We start from the raw sequence: 25,633 nt of genomic DNA, 5'->3' as shown, positions 1-25,633 counted from the left end.
ACACGGCGGTTAAAATTGCCCTGTTCTACAGCTTGTACAAACTTCACCTGATGCGGGCGTTCGCCAAATAGGATCTTAGGGCGCCGAAAATGATGGCCCAGGAAGACTCTATCTACAGACCTTGAGTACGACTCTGGTTTGGTATTTTCATCGATTTCTTGAGCGTAGTAGCAAATGTTTTGACCTTCAAGACTGGCAAGAAAGTCTTTGTAAAGCTTTTGATCAACGGTGTTTGATTTGCTGTTATCTTTAAACAAAAATACACCAATAGTATCCCAACCATAATATTTGACAAGCGAGAAAACTGGGTTGTATGTGTGACTCAATGGCTCTGTTTTTCTGCCGTAGTCAATCCACGGGTGTCCTAAAGTATAAGTTGTGTTTAGAGAGACTACTCTTAACTTTTTCCAAGGTTTCAGAACTAGCGATATCAGGGATTGGATTGAGTATTCATCCAGATAGGTTATAATGAGTAGTATGTTCGATTCGTTATCAGATGTTCGGTATCTAGGGTTAAAGTTAAGATCCAATCCAGCATTCAGAACTAATTCATGATGAAAGCACGTCTTGTATTCGTGGTATGCGAGATGTTGTGTGAATTCTGAACACGCTTTTGTGATTGTTTCATAAGGTAGACAATTCCGTTGGAATAAATCTCTAGTTATGTTTTGGTATATGAAAGCTTTGGTCATTTCTGACGACATTGCAATCGAATCCGTGTCGTTGGTGTCGCCGTCACATGTCGAAAAAACTCCGATGACATAGTAAGGTTTACAGTTCACGAAGTTTTTATTGCAAATAACGACCATAACAGTGATGTACAATAAATAAGAGCATATTTCTCTGCAGGATGCCATTCCAGCTGTCAAACAACGTCTTAATAACGTTCATACAACGTTATTTGGATGTTATGGATGTCTGGTGGATGTTAAAATGATGTTTCCAAAGCCAAAAACTCACACTGGGATATCATGAGCTTGTGTTCCAAATTTCCATTTAAATTTAAGCTTTAATATTGGTCTGTTGATGTGTATGAAATTTCAAACCATTTTTATTTCTGTATTTTTTTAATCTATTATTTACTAAAAATTGTGAATGAAATTCTTTATGCTTTATATGCATGCGTGAAAAAAATTGAATATAGATTAATCAGTAAAAAAATTTCACGCAAATAAAATCAAATATCAATCAAGACAAGATAACGTAACCTGATAACCGATGGCCACCACGATCATATCTCAGGTCATAATAAAGTTTCCTTTATAAAAACTGATAAAAAAACAAACATCAAATACAATAATTCTTGGAAAAATTCAATGATTATAGCTGGAGATTTAACTTCAAATACATAAACTTTGGCAAACATTGGCATTTAAATTCTTCTAATTTTTTTTTCAAAAGTATTTTATTCTGTTCTTCTTTCCTTGAAACAGCAAAATGGATTCTAATTTCAATATATCATTCTTCTATTTTCAAGTGTTTGTTTCTTTTTCGCTATTAATTTTCTTTTTCATGTCACAATGATTTGCTAATCAAAATAATAATAACAATTTTCGAATTGAATTATTTGGAAAATACGTTTAAATTTTAATAAGGCCATATCTTCCTTCAACGCTGAACTCATTTCTATCGATTTGTTGACCAAAGAGCCGTTATAAGAACATTTAGTCGCCACGAAATCAAATTTTGTCAATTAGAATACGCTATGACGTAATTAGTATTTCAGAAAAATTTACATTTTCAACCAGGCTCAAAACAAGGAAGTGCTTGAATAACAATACATGGAAAATTTATGATTTCCACGGTTTTGTTGTTGGGGCTGATTAGGGTTTTACTCTGGGAAAAATATTACTTACTCAAAATATTTTAAGTGGTCTAGCGCGTCAACTTCTAAAACTAGGGGTTCGTGGCTCCTTCCAATGTTCCGTTCAGCTCATATATAGTATAATCGGCTGGTCGTGGACCCTGCGAAAACAATCAAAGACTTTATAAAAGTCATATCGGTCTCACTACAGGGTACTCATAGCAATAATGACACACTCCTGTGTAACGAGGTGAGTATGTTTAAGCCTTTTAGCTTTAGTGATTGGATGGAGGGTATACCATTTCCATTTGGAGAAAGAAATGACTTCTCTTGCTATTGAGTGTTATAGTGCTGATCTAGTTGATTAACGAGGATTTCGCACTTTTTATCCTCATTTTATTTTTTTTCTCAGAGTTGAACCGATGTCAACCGAACCCTTGCAAGAACGCCGGTCAGTGTTATGAGTCTGGTAATGGCTATCATTGCGCATGCGCGAGTGGTTATAAAGGTGACATGTGTGAATGTAAGTAGAGTTTATTTTGTACAGCTGCAACCTCGTTATCAGCTTTTTGATACTTACTCATTCAGATAATAGGCCTTTCCACAAATTATTTTCAGCGTAAAATTGAAACCATTACCAAAGGTGATTATTTCCCTCTATACCCTGAATGCTTTTCGAGTGCGAAAACTTACGTAAAAAACCGAACGTCAGATTTCATTTTCCCCTCTGAGAGGTGAAATATCACATCAGCCTACACCAGGGTATTTTTTGGCGTCAATCAGTTACGTAAAGCCATACACGAGGGCGAGGTTGGAAAAATCAAAAGACTTTCGCTTTCCTAATACTCTAAACTCGAAGTACCTCAAGTTGGCAGATAACGTTGCTTGAACATTCCTACTATGTTCACTTGATGAATAGTCTAGTAATTTGTTACTTCTAAACAGTCAGGTTTAGTAGACGACCGGCTTGGATGTCAATTAATTGAACTGAACTTTGTAAAGGAAGCTCCTACCGTGAGTGTCACATCTGCATGGCCTCGGTGAGCCACTTTAAGTGAGGGGATATGTAGGGGCCAACATTTTGAAATAGTGATCGAAAGTCACCCAACTAAACAAGTATATGATTTGATCACGTGACCAAAATCAAATGAAACTCGAACCATTCTGCTTGCTTTTCCTGACCAGGTAGATACTCAATTGCCTTTGCTGAGACCTTCGACCATTTCATCCATTGCTTCATACTTATTTCTCTCTCCTTCATAGTCATGGATCGTTGCCAGCCATCACCGTGTCAAAATGGAGGACATTGCGTTGATCACGAAGATGATTTTCATTGCACGTGTTTGGACGGCTTCCTCGGACGTTCTTGTGAAGGTGAGCTAGACTCACTGATTTTACCAGAAACCCTGGAAACAGGTTTTTAGATTAGTGTACTTTTTGGAAAGCATTGTAGCACTCTTTAATATAACTAGTCAAATGCATCGAAACTGCTAGAGATACTTTGCCTTGAATGCTTATGGATGATGTAGAGCCGTTTTATGATCAAAGGTGGCGGTTAAAGTTTTGTGTAGGGTTTATAGAGTGTTAGCCTACGTGGACTACGTAGATTTTTTTAGCTATTAGGGATGAAATCGATGAAAGGTAAAATGAAAAGAAAAGGAATACAGGAAATTCCTCGTATTGAAAAAGTTTGGATAGTAATGTAGTGGGGCTTTACTGGACCTCTACTATTATAATAGAGAGTTTGTATGTTTAGACACAGATTTGAAAACTACAACAGCCTCCTCATTGATAAGTTGTTGTGTAATGGAAGCGAAAACCTTTCTAATCATAAAATTGTACAAAATATGATCTCTCGCTTATCAGACCCCCTTTTTTAAACGCGGTCTTGTATTTGTACGGTACAATATTAAATACAGCATTTATGTACGCGTTTTTAGCCAATCAGATTGCTTTTATTTTTCATGTTGATGATAAACCTTGAAAGTTTCAAAAACTTCGTGTACATAATATCCCTATGATATTTTTTATTTTTTTAGTGACGGATTATTGTGGAACAAATCCGTGCAAAAATGGTGGATCATGTTTGAATTTGGATGATCGTTATGAATGTGTTTGCACTGACAACGCCAAAGGAAAGCAATGCCAAGGTACCTTTTTTATTGCCAGTTTTTCATTTCCAGATGTCGGGGGTTTTGCTTTGTTTTTGATAGGCTGGAACGATACATTAACTCGGCAAAGTCTAGATTCTAGGCCAGTGACTTCTGAGCAAACCCAGTGTATTGAAATCGGGTATAAAGCCTAAAATATCTCGATTTAGCTCTAAAAGAGAACAAGTGGGAACAGTTTTAGGCTCAAAGTGCTGACAAACATAAGAACAGCCGAGCCTCAAAAAAGGTTTAATGGTTCTTATTTAAAATAGCGTACACGTCTTTTTTTTATAAGAACAAACTATATAAGAACATAATGCTTCGACGGCCAAAACGTTAAGAACATTTTAAGGCTATATGGACTCAAAAACACTCGATTTCTTAGGAAAATGGGTAAAAATGGTCAAAAATTGGTTAAAATAAAACATGTTAAGAACATTTTTAGTTTCAAAACCCAAAAAGTTAAGATCATCATAAGGTTTCAAAAATTTTGGATGTTCTCATAAAAAAACGTGTACTTGAGCTTATTTTTGAAAGCCGCTTTTTATGGTTTGAACTTCATTTGATTTTTAAGATACGCTTGACTGAATCATTCGATTATCATTTTAAATTTTGGAATTTTCGAAAATAAAAATACATTCTTCCTTTTCTTCTTTGAAAGGAAAGATAATTTATTTTTAAGCTCATTTTGAGCATGATTATATAAGCTGCAAGCTCTCTCCATGACCCTGGTGCAATTACATAGCAGCTTTCATTTTTGTAAAAAAAAGTTTACAAATATTGTGTAAATTAAATTTAATTTAAAATGGCTTGAAATCTAAAATTAACTTTTATTGGTTTTAACAAGTTTTTAATATGGTATAAGAAAAATTGATCTGCCCAAAATGAGATTTCTATGGTCGTTACTTTTTGGTCTTTTGTGTCTTTTTACGAGAGCAAACACTAAGAGCTTGCACACGAATAATTTCCTTAAAAAGAGGCATGGACATGAGGCAGGGAGGTTGAACGTTTTGGGACACGCTAAAACGCGTGATGGAATCACGGACACGCCCTTTGAAGGTGGCTTCGGCTACCATGTGAATAACTTCGATTCAGGATTAGTCAATCATCAAGGGGCGGCTTTTGGTGGGTATGAGGGCAGACTCCGTGACAACGGCCCTGTCTTCTTAGGAGGCCCAATTGGTTACGCTGGTCGTCTCCAGGGCGGAGGGGGTGGAAGTATTCATGGTGATATAACGGATTTCCATAATGGCGCCCAGCAAGAGTTACATCATAGCGAGCAGTTACATCAACACGTGCGTCTAGAGCAAAACGTTTACAAAGGCAAACCCGCCCATATTTATGAGCCGCCCAAACATTTGTTCAATGATAATCAACCACATTTGACGCCCAACTTGGCGCCCATCCACGTGGTGCGTGGCAAACAGATCGAGATTACAACCAAACCACAACACATTAATGTTCATTTTGATGAGTTTGAGAAACAGGGTAAATACGCATATATGCGAAACCTTTTGCGTTCCAAATTGTACGTATAATAATTCTTGCCTACCATGTACAACTACAACGGTGCTAAAAATTATTATAGCCCTAATAATTTTTTTTGATCTAAAATCTACTTGAGCGATCCTATAGGTAAAACTTGAAATGACTGCCATCTAGTTTTTGCTAAAAACATTTAAAACTCATCTGGTCTTTCATCTATACCTAAACGTGCACATTTTCTTATATGTTGCTAAGGCTCGAGTCCTGAAATCAAAGAGAAATCTTGTAAAGGAAAATATGGGCTCAATAAACATAAATATGATATATTAAAAGGCTGTTTATTGAAAATTGTAAACTCCAGCCCTGGGTCTAAGAATCGGGGTCGCTTATAAAAGGAAAAATTTTTATCAACTTCATCTGGTTTTGAAGCTGAGAATGCACTTACCGTAGCGCGTTTTTTAGGATTATGGGAGGGGCGTTTATTCGAGGGGACGTTTAAAAGAAGTAATACGCTATCTACACTTATGTTCATTGGTCTGAATTTTGTCAGATTTGGCTGAAATTCTTCATATTATGATTTTTTGATAATCTGTGAAACCATCTTTCTTTATTTCTTCTTTTCTTGCTGTCGCGGAACAAAAATGAAAAATTAGAGCATCGATTGGTGCTCACGGCTGGCATTCATTTCAAAATCAGAAATATTTAAATTTTTTGGACCTACCTCCGGGTGCCCCGGTGGAGGTCCTATGAATTAACCCATGTCCGTTCGTCCGTCCGTCTGTTACCAGCTTTTCTCAGGATTGGCTCATTAGTTTTTTTTGATTTTTGGCACAATGATGCAAAATGGTAATGCCCAAAATGTGACGGAGCCCGATTTTCGAAAAAAAATCATTTCCGGCCGAAAATGCCGGAAATATGCCGGAAAAACCGGTTTTTTGGCACTTTCTCAAGATTTCATCATTAGTTTTTTCTGATTTTTTGCAAAAAGGTGCGTATTAGCAATGCCCAAAACTTGGCCGAGTCCGATTTTTGAGAAAAAATCTTTTCCGGTCGAAAATGCCGGAAATATGCCGGAAATCGCAATTTTTGCAGATTTTCATCGGACTTTTTCCTTATATTTCGTTGTTTTTTCACACAAAAACATTATTAAAAGCAATGCCCACCATGAAGCATGGTTCAATCGTCAATAGAACTGAGTTTTGAAGCCGGAACTTTCTAAAAATCGCCGGAGCAGCCCATTTTCGCCGGAAAACGGTATTTCTTGATTTTCTCGAGCTGTACTTTATATTTTTTTATGAAATTTTGCACACTGATGCAAAATGATAATACCTAAAATGTGAGGAAGCCCGATTTTCGAAAAACATTTTTTTTCGGCCGAAAAAGCCGGAAATATGCCGGAAATACTGGTTTTTTGGTATTTTCTCGAGATTTTATCATTAGTTTTTTCTGATTTTTTGAACACAGATGCGTATTAACAATGCCCAAAACATGGCCGAGTCCGATTTTTGAGAAAAATTTTTTTCCGGCTGAAAATGCCTGAAATATGCCGGAAATCGCCGTTTTCTGGGTTTTCATTGGGCTTTTTCCTTTTAAATGGTTGTTTTTTCATTCAAACACATTATTAATAGCAATGCCCACCATCAAGCATGTTTCAATTTTCAATAAAATTGAATTTTGAAGCCGGAACTATTTAAAAATCTCCGGAACAACCTATTTTCGCTGGAAAGACAGTATTTCTTGAATTTCTCGAGCTGTACTTTATATTTTTTTATGAAATTTTTCACACTGATGCAAAATGATAATATCTAAAATGTGACGGAGCTCGATTTTCGAAAAACATTTTTTCCGGCCGAAAATGCCGGGAATATGCCGGAAAAACCGGTTTTTTGACATTTCCTCGAATTTTCATCTTTTGATTTTTTCTGAATTTTTGCATTTTTTGCGTATTCGCAATTCTCAAATCATGGCCGAGTTCGATTTTTGAGAAAAATTTCTTCCGGTGGAAAATACCGGAAATCGCCATTTTTGCAGATTTTCATTGAATTTTTTCCTTATATTTCCAATTTTTTTCACACAAAAACATTATTGACAACAATACTCACCATCAAGTATGATTCAATTGCCAATAAAACTGATTTTTGCGACCAGAACTTTCTATTTATTTTTTCCTTACAACCCTTTTCCTCTCCCCCCCCCCCCCATCAACAATCAATGATGAATTTTTTGCGTTATGCATTTTCTGACTGATTTTTTTCATTTTTCTCCTCGCATTGCTATCTAACTCTCATCATCAGGTAGGTCCATTCAGCATCTAGCTTGTTTTTTTTGTTTTTGCGAGCTTGGGATATGTTTTTCGCTTGGTTCCAAGCAGACTTTCAGAGTTGGATTTATTTTTAAACCTTACACTTGTATCTCTTTTTTATCTTTTTATACGTTTTATTCTCTCTTTTAGAAATCGACCATTGTCACAACTCGCCGTGCACTAACGGCGGCTCGTGTACGAACACGGCTCACGGTTTCACGTGCTCCTGTCCTGGCCGTTATACTGGCAAAGTCTGCCAAGGTGATTATTACTTTGTTGATGTAATTCGAGTTCCTTGATTAATTTTTTGACAACTTATTAAACGATTTTTAATTTGTTTTATATGTCTGTGTTTACGTGATTTATCGCTAAACTTTCACTGTTGGGCTAAACTGTGGTTGCCCCTCAATTTATAGTTTCTGATTTTTTCATTATGATGGTTATTCCTAAAGGCTTGTAAAGTATTTTATCTTTTCTATCAACAGAGCACGATAGCTATTGTTCACCAAACCCATGCCATAATGGCGGTCATTGCTATGAAGAAGATTTCGGATTCAAGTGTTCATGTCCTCATGAATACCATGGTCTAACCTGTGACGGTATGAGTTTGTTTCATGTTACGTTTACTCTAAGCGCTATCTCGTAATGGAAGAAAGCATTGTCTAGTATTAAATTGGAGAGAACCAAATCAGAAATGGATCTTCAAGTACCATTTAGAATTTTTAAGACTGAGGTCCATAGATTTTTTGCTTTTGCTAATAAATCATTATATTTTTTCTTTTCCCATAGAAATGAGTCACTGCTCACCAAATCCATGCTCCAACGGTGGAAAGTGTCACGATTTCGGACACGATTATCAATGCACCTGTTCAAATCAAAATTACGGAAGACATTGTGAAAGTGAGTTAAAGAATCATACAGTTGACTCTCGCTAATTCGAATTCGAACGGGGAATCTTATTTGCTCGATCTACTGAGAGATTCGAATTATAGAAAGTATATTACGAGGAACTTGAAATTAGTTCGAATTATAGATAGATTCGATTAATAGAAATTCGAATAAGCAAGAATCAGTCTCCTGTATCAACAGGATCAACAAATCACCCTCCCTGACTTTTCGGAGAATCCACGAGTGAAAAGTTGAAATCTAAGTTTTCACCCCGTGAATTTATTTGAGATATCGCAGCTTTCCCTTATTAAATTTTCTCTAAACGTTACGGCGAGTTTTGTTGATTTTGAGATTTTATTGAGTTTGTATAAGATTCCTTTGAGAATTTCAACAATCTGTCGATAGTTTTGGCGCGATAAAAACACCTCTGTATGTAAAGCTTGGTTTACAAGCGCCAATCTTTTTGTCAACTTTTTCATGCCCATTCTTCGGGCTTGTGAACAATAAGTTAGCTTCATTAGTCGATGAGTGTATTAAGATTTCAATCAAATATTACCTATTTTCAGATTCCCACGCTCAATGTTCCTCGTGCGATACCAACGCGGAATGTGTACGCGGGAATTGTGTCTGTATGAGCGGTTACAACGGTGATGGACATTTCTGTGAAGGTAAGAATGATTTTTTTAAAATTTTCTTTATCCTTCCTTTTATCGTGAATGATGCCCCTTGCGTATTGAAACCAAGTCGTGAAAACAGTCTCTCTAACTTTGTCTTTCGACCAACCTTACCTAACAAACCGTCTAAGTTAAAGGAACTTTTTCGAGTTATAAGTTTATTAGAAAGTTTCTTCATGGTAATCACGTATTCTTCCGAGTTCTGAAGATATATTCGAGTAGTCAGGGTCCGTGACTTGTATTCAAAGTGCCAAGAAATACTGTAGGTAAGCTGCGTTGAAAATCTTTGAATCTTGATAGGTTCAAAGTGCTGTTTAAGGACCCATATTTCAGTCTTGGCAAAATAATGAGGTCATGGTAGCCTTGGTAACGGCATCAATGATAGTGGTTCGAATGACGGAAACTCTACTGTAACACTTACAATCATGGTTGAAATATATTGAGAATTACGGTTATTTTAACGTTTTTCAAGGTTTAAAGCTCCGGCGAGAAAGTCGATTTTGGGCTATCTCATTTCTCAAATATTATGACCTTGATTGTAGTAGCGGGTTTATGTATGTGTATTTTTCTGCGACGAAGAAGGTCAGCATCTGATTTGTCTAGATCCTAATCACCTGAGAAAGACACTAATCGAACACTTTTACCGTCTTCGAATTTGCGGGTTATTCCAAATCGCTTCAGTCACTTCGCAGTTCTCAAAAGTGCAAATACAGTAACTAGCTACTTACTTCAGCAGTGTTACGGACGTTTTAAAAATGGGCGGTGCTTTTAACGTTTTGTTCTAGTTGGATTTTTAACGTCTGGTACAGAAACAACAATGAATTAGTTAGTTTCAGTTTTGTAATTAGTTTGTTTGCTTGTTTTGGTTTACGCTGTTTGTAGCTTAGTTTGGAATGAAATTGAAACATTGTTTTTGATAAACTTTCTATTTTGTTTCCATTGTTTACTATGCTTCGATGAGCTTCCAGCGTACAACACTTTTCTTGTGCAAAGAAATTTTCCTCGCTTGCAAAATCCTGGAAAAAATTTGCTCAAATTAATTCAAGCAATAATTTATTATGTGAATTGTCAGGGTTCAAATCTCGGAAATTGTTGTGTTTTTTTGTTGTTGTCAAAAGTAAACTTTGAAAAAAATGGGATTTGCATCATAGAATTAAGCCTGGAATTTACGAAGGAAAAATGAAGATGGGGCACTTTAATCTTTTTGTTGTTGTTCTTGTATTGACTTGTCACGTGATAAATTTGAACGCGTTTGATTGGTTAGATGGAGGTGAAGAGGGTGTGGAATTTGAACAAAATAATGTCGAATACCAAGGTTGGGAAAGTTAGATTTCTACAAAATTCCAAGTTTCATTCATAGTTCATTAGGACAAGAACAAGAGGATACTGATTTCAAGAATATATTTGTATCTTAGGTTGATAATATAGAAACTCCACTATGAAACAATTTTCTATAAGAACCAACAAATTGTTCTAAGGTTTTGCCCATATTTAGCCTTATAATATAGAAATTCTACTTTAAATTTTGGCTTATCTAATCTATCTAATCTAATAGTCCAGGCTAACGTAGAAAGTGAGTATGGTATGATCAGTGAAAAATGAAGAACTGCAGGCATTCCCATCTGATATGTATTGTTGAATGGGATGTTAACGTCTATAAAATTCCCGTTTGAGAGTTACCCCCGTCTTTTTGCTTTTTAGTTTCATTTGATTAGCTTGATTAGTCAGTTTATTGTATGAGAGATCTTTAAATTTTATTAAATTTGAATTAGAAATACCCAAAAAAATTTTATTTCTACAGTTTCCTCTCGTTGTCACCCGAATCCGTGCGAGAATGGAGGGATATGCCATGATACAGATGAAGGGATAACTTGCACGTGTGTCCATGGTTTCCTTGGTCATCAATGTCAAGGTAATAATATGTTTTACTGTGTTGGAAGCTCTGCCGTCTCGACAGAAATCAGTCAAAGAAAAGTATATAAATATGCTTTTTTCGTCTCTAATTTCTAGTTCACCAAAGTTTCAAGACTATGTGCTAGTTTGCTCCGTAAAACCCATTTTCTGTTTTAGACGAATACACGTCTTTTATTTATTGATTTACCTTGATTTTACTGATTTCACTACAGTACGTTTTCTGGTAATAAAACTATTTGTCGGAAAAAAAGTGACTAAATCTTATGAAATAAACTCTATTCGGCTAGGGATGATACGAGACTGTTATTTAAATTCGAAAGTTTATTAAAACTTTGATTAAAGATTTCAGACTGACCTCTCCTTTTTTCGAAATGAGACTGATTTTCTGGTACGTAGGGCAGGGTTAATGTCAATATATTTATTCTTTATTTAAGAAAAGTTTTAAAGTCATAGCGTAAACCAGCAGAACATTCCCGTATCCTTTTTTGCGCTGGTGACCCCCGGAGATACAGAGCATGGTCGATGCCATTAAATATACGCCATATTCAAGACATGTTTTAGGTTCCTACCCTTAACCAGCAGAACATTCCCGTATCTTTATTGTGTAGATGACGTAGGGCAGGGTTCATGTCAATATATTTACTCTATATTTAGGGAGTTTTTATGTCTAAGTCTAAGTCTAAGCAGAGCGAGCATATTCCCGTATATTTTTTACGTAGATGACCCCGGGTACACAGGGCAGGTTTGATGCCGTTATATTGAGGCCATCTTCAAGTTCCAAGGCATTATGTAATTATCAAATAAAGATTTATTACGATTTTCATAAATTATGTTAAAACTTTTACACTCGTAAAAAATTCAGCTAAAAATAAATCCTAAAGAAATTTCTATTTACAAAAATTGAAGATTTGATATTTTTATATATTATGAAAATTAGTATAATTTAAAAATTGACAAATGTGTTTCACCTACCTAGTATTCATAACAAAAATCTTATCTTTGTAAATCCGCCAAAAGTCTATATTTCGACACTAAATTGTTATTTTGAGAGTCGACAAATCATTATACGTTTTAAAGAAATCTATTTGACAGAACTAATCGTTAAATTTCGACGCGGTCTTTATCCGGTCGGGGCTAAAATTTTGACGGAAATATTGAAAACAATAATAAGGAAGTATGTTTTAACCCGTCACATACACGTTTTTCTATGAGAACATAAAACTTTGTTGGCCAAAATCTTAAGAAAAAAGTTAAGAAAAGCTTTCCGAACTGTATAACACTTAATTTCTTAGGAAGATGAACAAAAATACTGATACTCGCAATATGTTGAAAATAAAACATTTTTAGGCTTAAAACTCAAAAGTTCTAAAAGCTTCAAAATGAATGTTCTTATAAAAACGTGTACTGACTAACTACGGAGCTAAAGATATTGGACAAAATTGAATTCAATTCACTCTTCTATTAACGGAGAACAGCATTTGGAAAAACAAAAATTTACCGATAATTATAAAGAGACCACCTTTTTTTAGAATGTTTTTAATTGTTAAGATATAGGAAGATAATCGTATCTTGTTTTTCAAAGAAACTACTTGCTTTTCGGAGTATCAACTAACTCAAGGGCCTGGGGAGGGTACTAACCTTGCCGACCGACGGAGGTGTGCCTCTGACTGAAGTTTGAAAAATGGACCCTAAGTGAGACTAGTTTTTGCGAAAAAAAGACACTGAATGGGACTGAAATTCCAAAATATTCTTAAAACTTCCCACTTTTTTCTCAAATTCCCCCAAAAACGTACCCTACGAGGGAGGAGGTGAAAAAAAGTACCCTGACCAGCGGCACATCCCCGTACCCCGTCTTGCCCAAGGGTTTGGCCTATCAAATACCATCACTCTTTAACTTCAAATCAGGTGCAAACAAAATGGCGAAGAACAGACTGTAAATGCATTAAATTAAACAAAGTCTTTTTTTCTTTTTTTCATCATTGACTTTTCTCCCTGTTCCTTTTATGCTCACTTATGGAGCCTACCAGTGCTCGCCTACTCGTCGTTGCTGCCTTGATGACCCAAGTCAAAAGTACTGTTGCGAAAGACATCGAGACTAATTTGACTTCATCTGTCGACTGTTTGAGTACGGATCGCGTCGACTTGTGTGGCTCCTTTGACGCCATAATCGGCGACGTGGGGACGTCTTTAATCTCCTTTTCGACAACTTGGACGATCGGGTTCCGTTCCGCAGACGTGACGCCGATTAAATAATACGTCAACGATAAAAATCCTTTTATGATACCCCTAGCCGTGTATAGAACCAGATTTTGGAACGTTGCGTTTGTGACGAGAACGTACAACGTAGTCAGGGCATCACGTAAGATGAATAATATACACTTCGTAAGAAGACGTAAGGCGTACACAGCCGTAGGTCCTGCCATTGTTTTTAAGGTGTTGCTACTTAACGCCAAAATCGTCATAAGAATTTTTTTTTGCGATAAATCAACAAGCAAATCAAGCAAGTCAGTAGAAAATTATAAATGCCAAGTTAGCCAAAAAACTCTTCCGACTGTTTAGTTGTATATGTTGCCTTTGATCATTAGCAAACTTTCTCTAATTTCCAGTTCCAATTATAGCTATGTGGCTAGTTTTTAATCAGTGTAACAAGTCCAAACGAGACAATCTATGTAACAAAATGGATTTTGTGTGAACTTTCATATGAACTTTCAACTTCTCATTTTTGATGTTTTTCAAGTTTTTTTTCTACAATCAAAATATGAATTTTGATGACAGAACAATATCAAAAATTTTGACACTTTCTTTTTATCGAGAATATTGATTACAGGCAAAGTCCAATTCCAGAAAAAATATGATGATATTAAAATTACATCTTAATACATTCGAAACTTGTCATCGGTCAAGAAATATCCAATTGCTCAAACTATAATAACTATATCAATTTCTGCCAACTATCACTTTACAGATATCATAATTTGGTAATATCAGAGAAAGTCGAAGTAAATAAAATCACAACACCAAAATTTCAACTCTCTCAGTTATTTGCTTACACATTTCCCATTTGTCGTGTATCTGTCCACGTGATTCAAATTGGTGTTCTATATCAATATATTTTACTTTAACGATGGAGTACTTTTGACTTCCTCATTTGTATATTATTCACGGGTACATAGTGCTCTCCCACGTAGAGGTTGTAGCATATTTATTTCTCAACTTTTCTATCGCTTTAATCATTAATGTCAAAGTTCAAAGTCCAGTTTTGCACTAGACAAACTTTAATATACTTTTCCCTCTTTCTGTGGCATTGGTGATAATCAAAAGATTGGCTACACGCTTTTTTTATAAAAATGGATGTTCTTAACTTTTCGGGGAAAATCATCCTAGAATATTCTTAAAGTATTCTTAGGTTAACCCAGATTCTACCTAAAATTAACATATCTCAAGTCAAAATATGACAATTGGAAATTTACTGGTAAAAATACTCCAAAAATGGTTCATAGGTTCAGTTGTCGAATTCCATGGTGGTGATATTCTTAAAATTTTGCTGAATTTCATCATAAATTTTATTATAGAGTGAGTTTTTTATAAAAAGCGTGACCATGACCATTTTCAAAATGAAGATATTCTTAACTTGGTATTCTTACTATATTCTCGATTTTTTAGCTAATCTCACCAGAAATATTCTTAAAAAGTATATTCTTATAAAAAAGATGTATATTGAAAGTTCGATTGTAACCAACCTTCAAACTGCCCACACAGAATTATTTGTCTTTAAATGGAAATACTGAAATCTAAATCAAATATAGAATGTAATTAAAGCTTCTTAGGAACTCGTATTTCGCAATAAAGTAACATACTTTAGATCAATCATTTTGAAATAAACACTGTGTCGTCAAACCAGAAAATTGTCGTTTTCATTATTTTAGGAAAAGTATATTATTCTGCCTATATAATCTGGTGAAAAGCCGACATACGTACGTTGTTTTTCAATCGGCTCCTTATTTTTTTTCTGTCTCGGATAATTCTACCTAACCAGGCTCAGAGTCCTTGAATTAAGCTTTGGATCTATTAAAGTAGATACACCTAATTTCAGGTTAAGTAAGTTTTAGCAGGATTAAAAATCTAAACTCCAGACTTTTTTTACGTAAAAGAACGTGACTCTGAAGATTCTGTTTCTTTAAGCGTAAAATTCTAATAAAAGCAGTAATAGAGTCAAGTTCCTTGTCATATTTAAGGATCAAGGTATGGTTGCACTTTCTTGTCATTTTAATCTGTATTAAATTAATCAAAACAGGTATAGCTTACTAATATACAAGAAACAAAAAACTATTTAACAAATAATGATTTATTTTCAGAGTTTCGATTGTCTGTTCGAAAAGCAAAGTCGAACAGTAGAAATATTTATGGAAAAATCTTTCAATATTCTTATATTCAATAAAAAATTGAAAAAATGAAAAAATTCGGAATTCCTAAAAATTGAAAAAATTCGGAATTCCGAAAAATTGAAAAAAATTCGGAATTCCGAAAAATTGAAAAAATTCGGAATTCCGAAAAATTGAAAAAATTCGGAATTCCGAAAAATTGAAAAAAATTCGGAATTCCGAAAAATTAAAAAAATTCGGAATTCCGAAAAATTGAAAAAATTCGGAATTCCGAAAAATTGAAAAAATTCGGAATTCCGAAAAATTGAAAAAAATTCGGAATTCCGAAAAATTGAAAAAAATTCGGAATTCCGAAAAATTGAAAAAATTCGGAATTCCGAATATAAATTCAAAAATATGAAGTCAAAACTTTCATTGACGTTTCAAAATTGGATAAGTAGACTCGAATCCTCAAAAATTAGAGACTTGAAGGTAAATATAAAAATAAATCATAAGGCGTAGAAACCAATACAAAAAATATACTGTATGTATGTAACAATATGAACTAGTTAGGTAAGTCAAAGTTCACGTTTTTTATTTTATAAAATTAATTATATTAAAAATTAAATTAAAAAAAATTAAAATTAAAAAAAATTAAAATTTATAAGAACGAATGAAATCTGGTACTGTTCTTATTTTTTTATGACTGTGTGACAGTATCTTTGAGCTCAGCGTATTTCTCTTTTAAAAACTTACGGTTCGCTTTTGTTAGCTTCTTTTCTTGAAGCATAAAACCTGATAAAATGACACAGGGTTTTGGTAGCCACTGTGTCCAGGGCTCTTTCTTTTTACCACGTGTATACTCAGGTATCCACTCCTTCAACCACGAACCTTTCCAATAATGGACGTTTACCCTCTGATCGTCAACTTCGATAATTTTTCCTATGACCGGTATTTTGTTGTAGTTGACTAGCCAGATAGCAACCATTGAGCCAGCTTCCAGTGCGTCGTGAAAATTCTCCACAACCTCAACAGCATTCCCAAGCCGCATATTTGCATTGTAAGCTCCAAAATAAACCTTGAGGGAAGAAGTTTGAATCTATTAGTGAAATATTGTCAAACTAACTGTAAAAATCAAGAATATTGATGCAACCAGCTTTGATTATAATCCTAAAGCTCTCAAAATATCGTCTTTTTTAAACATCGAAAATCGAAAATTTTTTAGAAGAGACATGAAGGTAAATACACGTGAAAAAATAAGCTAACCATCTGTTAGAGTGAATTCACGCTGAAATTCATCGAGCTATTGAAAGCTTGCAAGTTATCGTAATTTCTCCAAAAGGTCAAATCATTTTTCGATTGTTTTCATGTACGTTGTATTGTCACATGAAAGATTTAAAATGCCTCCGCACGCTGGACAATTTTTAATTAATTGACAAATACATGTCAGTCAGAAAGAAAGGACACTTTTTTAATACATGGAATTCTTACCTGGGGTATAGCTCCTCGATCAAGATTTTGAATTCTCTGTGCAGCGATTAAACCTGTGTTGTCTATAGGATCTTTATTTTGTTGCGCGATCTTAGCGTGTAATTGGTTAAGGTTCCAGGATGTGTTCGGTGATGTAACGTAATATCGACTAGAGATATCTATGAGATCAGGCCATTCGTTCTTCATTTCCTCCGTGAACAAAGCTGAACCTTTGAAATATTTTGGAATGTCATCCTTTAGTCTTTCGAAATCTTGACAACTTTCATTCGTGTTGATAAGACTGGGTTGGCTTCCAAAATATTCATTTCCGTCCTTAAAAAAAACACAATAATAGATTTACAGTATGAACTAAAAGAATTTAACCCTTTAAACATATTTAATTGATCAAAACGGACGAAAATTACTTAGAATTCAGAAAATAATGACTTAAATAGTTATTTTTTGGTACACCACCAGCTCACTGTAACGTCATAATTTCTGGAATAGTATTATATTATAAGCACCTTCAAAATTTTGATGCCCTCATCAAGTGGTAACCATTCTTGATCTTTACACTAAAATATAGTCAATCCCTAAGCAATACTTTATTGAGTCTTTAGCGTATCTATTGCATCTTTTCAAAAACCGAAAGAGCTTTACACGCACGGATTATGCATTCCTTATTTAGATTTTTATAACAATCGATTCCTTAGGAATTTATGACATTATTGTTTTCTTTCATTTTGTTTTCTCGAGCTATGATTTTACATTATTGAGCTCTATTTTCCATAATTTTGTTTATTTATCATCGCTTTACAAAATGAATTAAAAGATTATTCATAGGTATGAATATACATTCAGCAAGAGATAAAATAATTAAGTGAATCATTTTGTGTCTTCCGTTTAATTCTAGGGAGTCCAACTCCTTATTATCTCCCAGTACTAGTGCCCAGTACTCAGGAATTCCGAATTATTTCCATTATTTTTTTCCAAATTCCGATTTTTTTTTTTTCGGAATTCCGAAAATCTTGATTTTCAAATTCTGAATTTTCGTTTTTTTTTTCGGAATTCCGAATTTTTTCGATTTTTCGGAATTCCGAATTTTTCGATTTTTCGGAATTCCGAATTTTTCGATTTTTCGGAATTCCGAATTTTTCGATTTTTCGGAATTCCGATTTTTTTTTTTTACTTTTTCAAAGTTCAGAATTTTTCGAATTTTTCGGAATTCCGAATTTTCAATTTTTCGAATTGAATCATATAAAGCTACATGAAAAGCAGACCGTTGATAAGTATTTGAATGTTATATTGATGGTTCCCAACATTTTCCTGTATAATAATTCTTGACTGTATTAATTGCATTTTAAGCTAACATTTTACACAAATCTTTTGACTATGAATAGTTTTCAGCAAAATATGATCTTACAATGGTTCAGTTCTTACCTTTTTTTATCTTTTAGCAGAACTCAGTATTCCCGTTAACTTTTTGAATTCGTGTTCCGAAAATTATTTAATTTTAGTAATCGGATGTTTAAACCTTGTAGTTTTTCAGAAAAATAGGCAAAACGACAATTTTCTGGTTTGACGACACAGTGTTAATAAAATTCAAACTGCTCAAATTTCCATCCATATTTGTGATGGAGTACGTCGAACCCTACCAGGGTAGGTGGCAATCAGAAAAAAATGAGCTACGGGAACGTGCCACTGGTCAGGGGACCCATTTTCAAGATCCAAAAATAACTGACATGGTCACAAATTCAATAAAAAAATGGTATCTGAAAAGGTCGTATTTTAGTAATACACTTTTCAGGGTGGGTTTTGGATTTCTGCCATGGTCGAGAACTTGTTATTCTGGTAGTGTATAAAATTCGTCGATTTTCTGTCTGACAAGGTTGTTTTCTGACAAGGTCCAATTTTGTTAACTTCAGTGTAACACGTCCTCGTCGACCGTCAAGTTTGCAATACACTCTGACACTCTGACACAGGAACATACATTTAGAACAAAATTTGTATTGTCATTTCGGATTATCACAGAACTATCCCTGCAAACTATCTTCTATGCTGAAAATGAAATGGAATTGATTTGAATCATGTTGACCAAGACTAGAAGATTTTTTATCATTGTAGTCCACTAAGCTTTATATAAACCCTGGAGACAGTTAGCCAATCTCGGCCAAGCAAATTATTTGATGGTAGTTTTATTTTGAAAGTGGTACCCTAATGGTACTCTGTACCAGAGCGTATCTCACGATTATCGTAGGGTAGTGGTAATGAATTTTGAAATTAGCCGTAGATATCGGGTTTGTGTACAGACTACCCTAATGGCAGCAATACTCAATAGCGGTGTAAATGTATCGAGAGCGCTAGATCCACATTTCCTTGCATATTTTTGATGATGTAGCACCATTTGAGCGTCTAGCGTCTTTGCGGGTACCACTTTAAAGAAAAATACCGGATGCAGGATGGTGGCTTTGCTAGAGTTTATAAAGGTCAGTGTAGTAGTAGCCCCACCTTTTTATCCGTTTCCTATTTAACTTTTCAGAATCGAACCCATGTTTTTACAACCCGTGCCATAATAACGGACGATGTATCAGCGAGGGTCATGGAGAATATTCCTGTGATTGTACGGCCCCTTACGGTGGCTCACATTGCGAAAGTAAGACCCTATTTTTTTATAACTTAAGGGAAACCTTGGGATGTGTTTTTAAGCGGGCGCTATGAGCTGTACTTCAGTGGAATGTAGTAAAGTATTTTATGACTTTTTAAGGAGAGGGTAAAACGCAAACGAGGTTAGCTCGTGAATGTGTTTATTCTTTACGAGTTTATTTTCTCAATTTTCAGAGAAATTGAATTACGAAGCCTGTTTAATTGTTGTTGTGTCAGCCGTAAAGCCTCAAATTTAACGCTACGTGTCCCTTTAGCGAACCATATCTTTGTTGTGAGACAAGCATAAAGCCTGGAGTATCTGCTATTTGCATCGTTCGGTCTTCAAATTATATTGCTGAATATTGTTCGCCAATATATTGTGTAGTATGAATGTCAGACATCGACACACTGAAATTTTCTATTATTTTTTACGAGTCATTCTCTCCATCCTTTCTTTCAGTTCATTCGATGTGCACACCAAACCCATGCCATAATGGCGGCGTTTGTCACGTGATGCGTGAAACACAATCGTGTCATTGTCCAACACGTTTCACAGGAGAGTACTGTGAAGGTGAGAAATTTTTTTAAGGAGAAATAAATTTTTTTGTAACACACCCAACAGTTGAAATCCAACTGATTTATATGTACAGTCAGTACTAGAGTAGAAATGAGGGGCGCAAAGTTTGCGTAGGAGAGCATATTTTTATAACACGGTAATTATCTTTTTATATCATGAATGGTTAATAATCTGCTCTCCTACACAAATTTTTCGCCCCTCTTGTCTACGCAACTGTAGCCCCTTAATCTACTTAATCTTTTTTCTCACAAAATCTAGGCTTCTGCTCATGATCTGATTATCCCGGAAATTGTAACAATTTTCAAGTTTTAGTTTCCCTTTGGTGTGACAATGAGAGATTATCGAGGTATATAAAAGGTATACCCTTAACACGTAGCTGCCTAGCTAGCTGCCTCCAGGTCCTTTTGGACAGTAAGGTTTTGCCATTTCCGTCGTACAAAATTCTCTCCTCAATATTCAATTATTTAACCTGATTTTTTACCTCTCTTTTTTCTTCAGTGGATCATTGTTCTCGTTGTGACGCGAACGCGTTCTGTGACAATGGGGATTGTCGTTGCGATGAAGGTTACGAAGGAACTGGGTACGAATGTCACGAGACTCACGAATTGCATCACCATCATCATCACGTCGAAGGTAATATTTAATGATACCAAGTTCTACCGTTTCCGGTTATTGAAGAGAGTTTCCAAAAAAGGGAACTAGTGGTAATAGTGCCGTAGCAGTCTGAAGATTGTTTTCATTCAATATTTACTCAAAGAAGGTAAATAGGTTAATTGCTGTCCCAATACAATCTCAATCGTTCTGTTATATTGTGAACTGCTATTGTGAATGTTCTACCTTTTTACTGCAGCTCTGCTCTACTCCTTTCTTTTTCTGTTTTCAGTACCTATCCTTCCACCACCTCCGCCACCGGAGCTGCCCCGCATGTGTGACCAAACACCTTGTTTGTCAGGCAGTACATGTATTGATGAACCTCATGGTGCTTACAAGTGTATTTGTAGGGAAGGTTATTACGGAAGGAATTGCGATCAAAGACCACCTCCTCCTCCACCTATGTGTAAGTTGATAAATAAGTAGCAAGCATCTCGCCAAAAAACAGGATTTTTCATTCTGTTTATTGTGTAGTAAAAACGCGGGTGACGTCTTGTATAGGCTAGATTAAAAGCAATATTTTCCACAATTTTAGTTCAGGGCTCGAATTCACTTCAGACGTTAGAGTTAATACAGTAGTATTTTAATGGTACTATTAGTTGCTTGGCCTTCTCGAGGTGGGATACGGTGTAATATTGGGTCAGTAAAACAGTATTGGTGGCGAGTACATGCTTTAGTCTAATCTGATAGTCTACTCTTCAAATCAAATAATCTCTAGACTACCGGTTCGAGCAAAAAAATTGGGTTTTGCTTTTAGTTTTAAATTGGTTTCTGCTCAGAAACTATATAGGCTGTTGGCATCCACAAACGGATTCGTGCTCCTATACCTGGGGCTTTGTAGAGATCTGCGATTCAGACTAGAAACTATACGGCTTCGGCGCGCAAACGTTTCTTCGAACTCTACGCGGCATTTTTTTACTCTAACCACTGTCATTACTGGCTGTAAACTCTGCTTATCTTATATTTTCTGGCCTGCGTTTACTTTGTCTGTTCAACGGATGATAGCATTGTCAAGTAATTTTTGTTGACTCTTACTAATTTTTGTTGACTCTTACTAATTTTTGTTGACTCTTACTAATTTTTGTTGACTCTTACTAATTTTTGTTGACTCTTACTAATTTTTGTTGACTCTACTACTTTTGTTGACTCTTACTAATTTTTTTGACTCTTACTAATTTTTGTTGACTCTTTTGTTGACTCTTACTAATTTTTGTTGACTCTTACTAATTTTTGTTGACTCTTACTAATTTTTGTTGACTCTTACTAATTTGAACTCGAACGGGGAAATTTGTTCGAATTATAGAAAGTATTTTAAGAAGGTTTCTCCTTGATGAGGACTGGAAATTTGTTCGAATTATAGAAAGATTTGAATACCTTAAAGGAAGAAATTTTGGCGGGAATTTAATTTGGCGGATGGCCGAAAAAGTTTTTTCAGAGGGAATTTAATTTGGCGGAAAGCTGGATAAAGTAAATTTGACGGGAATTTAATTTGGCGGTTGCAAGATATTTTTGGCCAAAAGCGTTATTAAATAAGCAAAATAAATAAGCAAAAAAACCTGTTTTAAGACTTGAAATAGCACAAATTTGGGGAATGCGTGAAATAAATTAAATTTGGCGGGAATAAATTTGGCGGATGGAAGAAAAAATAAATTTTGGCGCGAACTTAATTTGGCGGATTTTGGCGAAATCCGCCAAATTTTCTTTCCGCCAAAATTTATTCCTTTAAGGTAATAAGAAGCGAGAGTTTACTGTATTTCTCATTTCATAATTTGTTCAGATGCACCCACAATTCCGCCAATGATGCCATCGAGACCGCCCGAGCCATGCCACCCTTCACCTTGTCAAAATGGAGGATCGTGCCACGCAACGGATCAACATAATTACAAATGTATCTGTTTAACCGGTTATGAAGGGTTCAACTGCCAAGGTTAGTTTGCATCTAAATGTTTTTTATAAGCATTATGAAGGCTCAGATTGGCAGGTTTCCTCAGCATAACATAAGCATATACACCAGCCCGAAACTTTTTCCAAGTCATCAATTTTTTGCAGTACAAAAAGGTTTGGAAGTGGTCAAACGTTACACGGCTAAGCTCCCAAAATCTGAACGCTGCTTGAATTAATTGTTTAAAAAATTTCTCAGATTTTACAAAAACTTTGCTCTGGGTAAATTATTAAAATATTTTAACTCATAGGCATATAATAAGCATAGGCTATGTCTGGATGCTTTGAAAGCTTAAGCATACACCAGTCTGACCAAGGAGCAGACACTTGCTTATAAAAGAACATCTACTACACATCCCTAAATGTCTTAGTGACCCGGTGAATAAAATATTTACAGTCTGTCACTCTGATTAAAATTTGGACTATTCCTTTTTTTTATAAGCATAGAGTAATTTTCTGTGAGCCTCAAATATGCTTTTCCTATGGTTATGTAATGCAACTTACACATTAAGCATGTTTTTTGCAATTTGGGAGATTAAATGCTTTAAAATTTTGCTGATTATATGCTTAGGCGATGCTTAATATTTTCCAGGATTTGAGCATATGCATAAATGCCTTATGGAAATAATAATTGAACGTTCTCTTCTGCGGTCAACATACAAGATCTATCAAAGTTTTGCTGAAATATCTTCTTTTTTTTTCGTGTACAGAGGACATTTGCGCACAATGTGACGTGCATGCGCGTTGTATACGTGGACATTGTCGATGTCGTCATGGTTACCACGGTGATGGCTATGATTGTTATAAAGGTACGTCCGTATTATATCATCAAAACGATTCGTGTATGGTCTTAAGTATTTGTTAAGTTTGCTGTCTACTAAAGACTGTTCCAAAGAATTTGCGTTTTTAACATAGCTCTCAAGGGATGAAAATATTTCAAAAAAATAGTTTCTATTCTCATTATTGGTAAATTGGTAAATAGAAAATTGTAAGTGGATTGACGTAAGCTTTTAATGATTTACTAAAAATTTAAAATTACAGTTGATAACATGAAAGCATCTTTATTGTTAGACTTTTAGTGAATTTTAAACTGAACATCGTTACACAACCTTCATACAAAAACCTATTTTTACTTTTCTAATCTTCAGTACATCCACGACCAACACACGTCCCAAAGATCAACATCGGTATTCAGTCATGCCCTCCACCATGTCAAACTAATTGTGTCGGTTCCTGCCCAGTTGCTTGCTGCTCCCAACCTCCTGCACCACCTCCTCCTCCACCTCCACCTCAGGTAGTTTTCTCCGCTCCTCCACCCCCACCGCCACCACCTCCACCTCCGCCTCCACCCCCTCCGCCTGTGGTCCAGTACATGCCTCCCCCACCACCACCCTCCACCACCACCACCTCCACCCTCCTCCACCACACCGCCCCACCGCCCACCACCTCCACTCCCCCCCCCCCGCCCCACCTCCACCTCCGCCCCCACCTTGTCCACCACCCTGTGCAACTTCCTGCTTCCCCAGTTGCCCAGTTTCATGCTGTCATAGGGCCACCATCCCTGGTTTAGCATTAGCAGGAACGGCAATGGAATCAGCTCCTATGACACTGACAGCAGCAGCTCTTAACACAAAGCCAATCAGTCCCAGTAAAGAGCTCTCCATTGCTGATATGTGCCCACCGATATGCTCAGTAGACTGCCTTGCATTCTGTCCAGATATGTGTTGTAGTGGAAAATCAAAAAGCAGTGCTTCTGCTAGAGATCTACCAGCTGCTCCGAAGGCCAACCCAGCATTAAGAGTCGATGTTCCCACACAGCCTTCTCCGCAAATTCAAGCCGAACTCTCCGCCGTACATGTCGTCAGAAACGCTCAAAATATGGTTCAAAATCAACGTCAAGCAGTATCAAACGCAATGTCTGCTAATCGTCTAAAAGCCGTGAATTTTGCTCAAGCGGTCCCAAATACAGGACGACAAGGGCTTACACAGGCATATACTAATAACTTTGTTAAAAAACCAGCCCCGAGTATAAACGGGCAAGAACATTTATTGATCAACAGATCACCGCCCATGGCGTCTAGTTTCCCGCCCAGCGGACACCAGTTGTATACTCGCTCTAAGAACTGTAAGAGATCTTGCTTTTCCGTGTGCTCTCACGATTGTCCGATCAGTTGTTGCGATATAGGGAAAAGAAAAAGACGATCCAAAATCCCACACAGTTCGTGAGAAGGTGAAATTGAGGATTTTTATACTTTCTTGACACATACACACGAACACTGATATACAGCGTTGTTTGAACGTTCATTAGACGTCAGATAAATGTTATTCGGACGTTTAGTTAGACATTGTCTTGACGTTATGAATGTTGAAGACTGATTTGCTGCTATGCTGGTTAGAAACATGGTATATGTGCCAAGAAGGCATTATGTTAAATTTTCCATTGAATTGGAGATTTTTGATAACAAAAATGAGAAACCTTCTCTAAAATGTCAATTCAATGAAATATCTTTGAACATGTGCTATACAGACGATGATAAGTCTTGTTATAAACTGATCCTGTCGCAAATTGGAACATGTCTTGTTTCAAGATGAAGAATCATTTTTGGACGAAAATATTTAGAATTTTTAGAATAAACTTTCCACGGAATTTTAGTTTGACAAGACGATGGGCCCTTTTTTCGGCCAATAATTAGCATAATTTATCTGTACATTTTTATAAATTAGTTATTTTTTCAACAAACTCATGTAAATGTTGATACTTAAAATTCTCTCA

General features: G+C 35.7%; 1 protein-coding gene across 1 annotated transcript in view; it reads left to right on the top strand.

Annotated features, from left to right (window-relative positions):
• LOC136821360 (uncharacterized) overlaps positions 1-25,633 on the top strand; it is a 31,966-nt gene extending 6,333 nt beyond the window's left edge. The window contains exons 3-17 of the mRNA XM_067077597.1: positions 2,217-2,327; positions 3,068-3,178; positions 3,844-3,954; positions 7,892-8,002; positions 8,227-8,340; positions 8,531-8,641; positions 9,196-9,297; positions 11,105-11,215; positions 19,588-19,701; positions 20,152-20,262; positions 20,767-20,901; positions 21,152-21,325; positions 22,697-22,846; positions 23,571-23,669; positions 24,009-25,633. Of these exons, the coding sequence (XP_066933698.1) occupies positions 2,217-2,327; positions 3,068-3,178; positions 3,844-3,954; positions 7,892-8,002; positions 8,227-8,340; positions 8,531-8,641; positions 9,196-9,297; positions 11,105-11,215; positions 19,588-19,701; positions 20,152-20,262; positions 20,767-20,901; positions 21,152-21,325; positions 22,697-22,846; positions 23,571-23,669; positions 24,009-24,430 (2,087 nt within the window). The 3' untranslated portion in view covers positions 24,431-25,633. The remainder of the gene's footprint in view (positions 1-2,216; positions 2,328-3,067; positions 3,179-3,843; positions 3,955-7,891; positions 8,003-8,226; positions 8,341-8,530; positions 8,642-9,195; positions 9,298-11,104; positions 11,216-19,587; positions 19,702-20,151; positions 20,263-20,766; positions 20,902-21,151; positions 21,326-22,696; positions 22,847-23,570; positions 23,670-24,008) is intronic.

The sequence above is a fragment of the Clytia hemisphaerica genome, unplaced genomic scaffold (assembly GCF_902728285.1).
Source record: "Clytia hemisphaerica strain Z4C2 unplaced genomic scaffold, Clytia hemisphaerica genome assembly, whole genome shotgun sequence".
NCBI lineage: Eukaryota > Metazoa > Cnidaria > Hydrozoa > Leptothecata > Clytiidae > Clytia > Clytia hemisphaerica.
The sequence above is the reverse complement of the archived record's forward strand: the minus strand, read 5'-3'. Positions and strand labels throughout refer to the sequence as shown.